The sequence below is a fragment of the Impatiens glandulifera genome, chromosome 8 (assembly GCF_907164915.1).
Source record: "Impatiens glandulifera chromosome 8, dImpGla2.1, whole genome shotgun sequence".
Lineage (NCBI taxonomy): Eukaryota > Viridiplantae > Streptophyta > Magnoliopsida > Ericales > Balsaminaceae > Impatiens > Impatiens glandulifera.
Genome location: NC_061869.1, coordinates 10,568,012 through 10,575,925, shown reverse-complemented (window position 1 = coordinate 10,575,925; position 7,914 = coordinate 10,568,012). Strand labels below are relative to the sequence as shown.

The 7,914-nt window shown below is 31.6% G+C and overlaps 1 protein-coding gene across 1 annotated transcript; it reads right to left on the bottom strand.

Moving 5' to 3' along the window:
- Window positions 1-6,413: 6,413 nt before the first annotated feature.
- Window positions 6,414-7,328, bottom strand: LOC124912958 (expansin-B15-like). Its single transcript, XM_047453588.1, has 5 exons — window positions 7,259-7,328; window positions 7,063-7,172; window positions 6,807-6,988; window positions 6,612-6,723; window positions 6,414-6,566 (listed from the first exon to the last, which is right to left on the bottom strand). The coding sequence occupies exons 1-5, from the start codon at window positions 7,326-7,328 to the stop codon at window positions 6,414-6,416; spliced, it is 627 nt and encodes a 208-aa protein (XP_047309544.1).
- Window positions 7,329-7,914: the final 586 nt, after the last annotated feature.

Below are 7,914 nucleotides of genomic sequence, written 5' to 3'. Positions count from 1 at the left end.
CATTAATAGATACTTGTATTCAAGAAGGATTAGCCTTATGTAATGAGATTAAGCTATGTCAACAAATTCAAAGACATAGTTTAAATGATAGAAAACAATTAGGTCAATTATGCCTACAATTCGGTCTAGATAAACCTACATTTAGCAAAGATAGAGGTTCAACATACAATAGATTTCATAAATATAGAAAATCTTCCAGACACATTTAGAAATGAAAAATCAAAGGAGGGATGAAAAATCTCAAACAAGACCAAAGAATTTAAAAAATAATAGGAAATGTCACAATTGTAGAAAATTTGGACACGGATCAAAATGTTGTTGGGCAAAGAAAAAAATTAAAAAATTTGAAATCCCAGAAGATACAAAACGATTATAACTCTTCAAAACTCACAATCTGAAGAATTCGAATCAGATTCAATAAGTTGTAATTCTGGATTAAATGTTCTGAACAATGAGAACATTTCTGAATTAAGCTCAGAAGACTCCGAATGTGAGCCATGCCAATCGGGACTAAGATGTCGCAAGAAAGAATTTAATAAAATTGACCAATATCAAAATATTAAAAAATCTGAATTATATAGAATCATATCTCAATTCTCATATATGACAATTCATTTTTTAACCTCTAATCATGCTTTTGAATGACTAAAAGCAAATTAAGTGTCCAGAATTAAGAATGCAGATCATATATCAGTTCAATACTAAAGAAAGAACTTCGTCCTCTAGAGGAGAAGAACCATAAGGCAAGACTTTTTTGGAGGGGAAAAACGACTTATCGTCATTTCATTAAAAATTCCTAAAACAGGAAAAAAACCACGAGTTTAAAAGATCATTCTAGACAGGCATAGAATAATTTTGAAGTCGTAACATTCTGAAGAAAAGCTAAAAAGATAAAAACGTAAATGAATTATCTGATTACAATGCTTTCAATTCTAGTGAGTTCAAAAAACGGTAAATTCCAGTTCCTACAGATAATCCAGTTCTGCTCCGTACTTGGAATTTTTCTCCACGTTCTCACGAGGGTGCTGCAATCTGATACAATATCTTTCCATAATTCTTCAACGCTCCTACGTGTTCTGCCATATACCGTTGCATTCCGTTCTTTCCAAATGTTATACACCAATACTCCAAAGCGGCACTTGAACACGCTTATTGCAAATATATTTCCCTTGGATTTGAGTAGTGTCGCTTCTTTAATTTCATTCCATTCGCTTGCGAAACTGATCAGCTTCAGGTTTTTATAGAATCTATCCCAAAGCTCCGAAGCAACACAGTAGCTCCCAAATAGGTGATCTATAGTTTCTTTATTTTCTCTTCATATAAGACAACTCGCGTCCGGGATGCTCATATACTTTCTGATACGATCACGAGTGTTGAGTCTTTCCCAGAAGGCGAGCCATAGGATGAATTGGTGTCGAAGGATAATATCCGTTGACCATACAAGAGGAACCCATTCTACTTTCTGCGCTTTTTTCCGAGTTACCTCCCATATTTTCTTCGATACCAACTTCCCATTGTCCTCAGCTTCCCATAAGGCAAGATTTTAAATTATAATAAATCTTATAATATGACTGAGGTAATGAACCAACTTACGAACAAATACCAAAACAAAGAAGATAATATATCTATCTAAAATCTTTACAAAGAAATAAATAATTTTAAAGAATAATTTAAAATATTAAAAAATAAAAATATTATACAGGAATCAAGAATCACTAAATTTGAGAATAAAACTCAAAAAAACAATCAAACTTATCATAAATGAAAAGAGAAAATAGAAATTAAAGAAAACATCTTCTCAGAAAATTTCTTATCCATAATAGAAATAGTCAAATCTCAGAAATGACACATAAAAATATCATTTTTAATTGATAATCATTATACAATTTCGCTTATTGTTCTGGTTGACAACGGAGTAGATCTAAATGTTATACAAGAAGTGTTGGGTCAAATTACTTTGACTAAGGGTTAAAGTATTCTGACTAATGGAATTTTAATGATGAGTTGATATAAAACTTAAACTAATTCGTCTAATTGTTTTTAGTGCAGGTGTATCGAAAACATGTTATATTAGACTAAAGCTGAATGAGGTTCATTAGACTGATTGGATCTTAGACACATAGAGTTAGACGTGCAGTCTAATAGACGTAGTTAGACATGTAGTCTAACAGATACGTAGTTAGACATGCAATCTAACAGATACGTAGTTAGACGTGTAGTCTAACAGACATAGTTACTAATAGATACGTAGTTAGACGTGTAGTCTAACAAATACGTAGTTAGACGTGCAGTGTAACAGATACGAAGTTAGACGTGCAGTCTAATAGATACGTAGTTAGACGTGCAGTCTAACAGATACGTAGTTAGACGTGCAGTCTAACAGAAATAGTTAGACGTGCAGTCTAACAGACACGTAGTTAGACGTGCAGTCTAACAGATACGTAGTTAGACGTGTAGTCTAACAGGCGTAGTTAGACGTGTAGTCTAACTCCTTCAGATTAGACTGAAGGGAAACGTAGTTAAACGTACCGTCTAATAGATGAGAGTTAGACGTGCAGTCTAACTCCTTCAGATTAGTCTAAAGGGAAACATAGTTAGACGTGTCGTCTAATAGATGAGAGTTAGACGTGCAGTCTAACTCCTTCAAATTAGTCTGAAGGGAAACGTAGTTAGACGTTCCGTCTAACAGATGAGAGTTAGACGTGCAGTCTAACTCCTTCAGATTAGTCTGAAGGGAACCATAATTGGACGTGTCGTCTAATCCTATTAGACCAGGTGGTCTAATGGATCCTGCTATTAGACGTGGGTGTCTAATTTCATTAGAATTGTTAGTCTAAGTGAAAAACGTCTAATGCCATGTTTAAGCAGTTGCTTGAATTTATCATCCGTCTACCCACGATCAACTAGCTATATACTACTCCTGCTCCACTTTTCAGTGCATATCAGTACGACAGCCAGTTGCAACCAATTAACAAATGCCACGTAAGCAAATATTATTCCCACTACTTGTTTCTTGTAGGACAATCCTAGAAGAATATTAGGTGCACTACCAGATTGGTACGGCCACGATCTTGGTGCTCAGAGTCTGCTGTACATATATACTATGGAGGCATTCCAATGGAAGTTTGCCAAGTGTCATTATAGAAGATTCGACCGTTTATAGATGCTCCATATTTAAAGATCATCAAGGAAAATGGAAGAATGGTCGTTGAACACTGAGAAATACGCATACGAACGAACTACTGAACTTACAATCTCACGAACTGCTCTCTTGCTTTTACTGTGTGTACATAAAGAGAGTATTAGAATCAAAGAATTGTCTAGCTTAGTGATATTCTTCAATATACTGTAAGTTGAACAGAGTTTGTTCTGTTCAACAGTGAGCTAGCCGTGTAACTGTATTTGATTCTAAGAAAAATATAGTGAATCCTTCCGGTGGTCGGAAGAAGGGGTGACGTAGGAGAGTTTGTTATGAACATCCATAAACAAACTACTGTGTCATTTATATTTGTCATTCATTCTCTCATTGGTTCTTAGCTTCAAACCTGAGCAAATGTTTCTGCACTTGAATCGTTCAAGAGTTTGCAAGGGATTATGAAGAATAGAAAGTGATTTAAATCCCTAACAGGATTTCTATCAACTCGTTTATTCGAAGTCGTCATCAATAGCCAAACCCCCATCTCTATCGATTATGCCGATCCTATCAAGAAGGATTAATTCCTACTAGATATTTTTATAAAACAATGCATACCCCGTGGCATCTAGGTGGAGAAAAACTCTAAATTCAATATAAATTTCCTAAAGCCTACATATGAACTAATAATAAGTGCATTGTCCAAAGTTTTATACTTGCTAAAGATATCTCTAACCAGGTCATAATTGGTACCCCATTTTTAAATACTATTTATCCAATTAAGAAAATCGATAGTAAGGGCATTACAGAAACTTTTCAAGAAAATGGTATTTTTCTAGAATTTATTATTGAACCATTAACTAAAATTTTACATAGTATATATGTCAGTATCAAAACAAGATCAAATAAATTTTCTAAAATAAGAAATAAGTCTGGTAACAATTGATGAACAATTAGAAAGCCCCAGATTACAAGAAAAAAATACAGTAGAAACTCGATAAATTAATACTCAATTATTTAATAAACTCTCTAAGATAATATTTTTGGCCGGTCCCGACTCGGGGATAGGGTGCTATATTAATAATTCGCTATAATTATAAGATAATACATTTTTGATAATTTCTTTAGACCCCATATAAAATATAAATTAATAATTCCTTATATATAGCATATTACATGAATGATATATGAAGATTTCTTGAAAAATGACTCAATTGTCTTTTGTTTTTTGTTGAAATCAATTTCCCCTTGAATGTCGTCTCTAATTTCCTTAGCATGGTAAGAACTTCTTGTGTTGTTTTCTCATAGCTCAACAAGAAATTGTTCAATGTGATTGTCATTTTAATAGCTTCATTTCGCGAAGGGGCATCCATTGAAAACCATAGTTACTATGAACCCATTCTTGCAATTGCTTTTGAGTGAGACTTGGATTATCCTTGTTGTGCTTGCATAATGCTCTTCGAATCTCGTCTGTCATTGTTGTTTTTTCACACCTTTAAGATGGGAAGCCGTGTTGTGTGTATGATTTGTTTGTGTTAACCTACAGTATTTTGATCTTGTTTATATAGAAAATATATTTAATGTCCATAAAGTGATACATTGAACACAAGAAGCATAATAAAGTGGGAATTTAAGGTTTCTTTCAAATTGGGCCATTCATTTGATATACCGTACATGCATTGTATACAATAATTAAATGGAAGTTTAAAGGTATTTGTAAACTAAGTATTTTACTATAAATTAATAAAATATTAATTAATATATAAATTAATAATTATTAATTTATCGATTAATTAATAACTCTTTTAATTAATAAAGTTTGGCCGTTCCAAGTGTATTATATTATAGAGTTTCTACTGTACTTTACTAAGAGATAAAATTTCAATAGAAATTTATAATGAGCATCCTAATGCATTTTGGGATAGAAAGAAACATATGGTTTCACTACCTTATGAAGATTATTTTAATGAAGTGAATATTTCTACGAATTCGGAAAATAAATTCGGAATTTTTGGAATTATGTAAAAAAGAAATAGATACTCTTTCACAAAAGGGCTAATAAGGCCTTCAAAATCCCTTTGGTCGTGTACAGCTTTCTACCTGAATAAACACTCAAAAATTAAAAGGGGTGTACCAAGATTATTAATTAATTATAAACCCCTCAACAAGGTATTAAAATGGATTAGACATCCAATTCTTAATAAAAAAAATCCTTACTAGACATACTATATTATAGTCTAATATTTTCAAAATTTGATTTAAAATCAAGATATTGACAAATCTAGATTGAAAAGTCTAATAGGTATAACACAGCTTTTAATGTCCTGTTGGACATTATGAATGGATTGTTATGCCATGCAGATTAAAAAATGCTCCCTCAGAATTTCAGAAGATAATGAATAATATTTTCAATCCTTATTGGCTATCTTGTCAGATTCCATTATGAAAAATAGAACGAAACCCAAAAGAATTATGCAACAATCGCCAAAGAAATACTCGCTATAGTAAAATATGTTTTAAATTTTCAAGACGATTTATATAATAAAATTTTTATTAAATTAACAGACTGCAACACATCTAAATTTATGTTTCAAAAAGACTTTAAACATGATGTATCAAAACAAATATTTGCCATATGGCAAGCTCATTTGGCCCCATTTGATTTTGAAATAACGTATAAGAAGGGAAAATATAATAATCACCTTGATTTTTTGACTCGTCAGTTTTTAAATTTACAGGAATGAGCATAAAGAGTTATGAATCTTTCTCTAATAGAGGAAGGAGACCCTCCTCTTTTAGAGGAAGAGGCGAGGAAGGACACCAACGGTTATATCTCAATATGGGAAACAAAAGCGCATAGCAATGAATCTCTCTCAGATCCCTAGAGTCAAAAAGATCAGCCCACCTATGCCAAAATACTTGGCGATAATGAAACATAATCCAATAATAATGGATTTACAATAAACGAATACATATTTTTCCTAGAAGAAAAAGACCTCAGATGGAAAAATGACTCAAGGACAATAATACAAAGGTATTTAACAATTCGTCTTCACCATCAAGGACTTATAAATCCCGAATGTTTTACGAACAAATACTTGTTTCATTTTTCAAGTCTTATAACGTGTTTTAATATCATTCTAACACCAAACTTTTATTCAGTATTATAATTTATATAAGAAATAAGTACTAATTAACTTATTTTATTATTTGAATCTCTTAAACAAGATTATACCCACCGATACTAGCTAGCTAGAATAATGTCTTAGTTAAAATAACTTTAAAATTGAACGGAGGAAGAATAAGTTGCACCAGGGTGCCAACCAACTGGTATAACGTTATTAGCTATGACAGATCGTCCACTGCTTGTGGTGAGACGAATAGATAAAGGACCCGGTACCAAGGAGTTGATACCCCATGTAGCCCCGAATATCTGATGTGCAACTCGAAACTAGCCCGATCCTTGTTTAATCTCTACTTTACTGAGGTCGCCATCTCCACCTTCTTCCTCTATATTTACGGCTATGTAATTTGGGTTCGAACCTTTATCGACTACAAATTTTATTTTTTGCCCATATTGACACAGAACCCTGCACCCATACCATATAAATTGTCGAAAAATATCAACACATGTAAAAGAAAAAGATCGATAAATAAATATATATATATATACCGTTGATAATTTATCTGGATCTTCCCAGCAATACGGAGTTCAGCAGCCTTCCCATTAGATGCTAAGGCACCAAATGCGGTGCCACTCAGATCAAATTGATCAGGATTACATTCTGGACATTGATCGGAAACAACTACCTTTATCGGTTTTTTTGAACATGCTGGGTGTGACGAACATTGCACCTATATACAGATATGTTGAATAAATAGATCTAAAAGTTGTTTCATCTCATATGAACAACATAAAAAAAATGAACCTGATAACAAGCACCACATTCTTGGCCACCTTTAAATAATCCATTACCGACTGCGGTTACAAATTTTCCATAATTTGACTCGACAGAATTACCATATCCACATGCTCCGCCTTTATATATATTACATATAAGACATAAATTTCTTCGTTTTAACAAATTTAATAACATATGTTGTAAATAAAAAATGATTTTTTACCATCAGTACCAGCACCATTGGCAGGTCCATACCATGTGGCTATAGTAGGTGATGCAGATACACTAAACATTATTAAAGATAATACAAAGATGAAAAATGTTAATTTTACTTTAGAATACATGACTAATTTCAACAATGTTTTTTAAACAAAACTCTATGAATATGTATTAATCTTCTTAGATTTTATTATTTTGTGTAGTAAAACTTTGGTTATATAGGCATTTCTCTAATAAAAATATTGTATGAATCTTATTCTTTATGAAAAAGGTTAAACTTTTCCAGAGTAATTTCTTAAAAAGTAAAAAGTAAAGAAGAATACAATTATATTTATCCAATCTCTTTCTTAAATAATTGACTTCTACTTCTTAAGTCATTCATTTATCTTTCTTATAATTATATCTAATTTATTTTTTTCTTATTATATTAATAAATTATATATTCTACAATATATATATATATATATATATATATAAAATTTTCTATATAAATATAGTTTATCACTATCTTCGTGTGTTTGTTATAATTAAAAATTAAATTTTGAATATTTAAAATTGATTTAGTGCATGAGACTATATGAGAGTTGAGTACTTATCATTGTAAAAAGTGATATTTAGAGTTTTAAATTTTCATACTAAAATTTTTTTTATTTAATATAA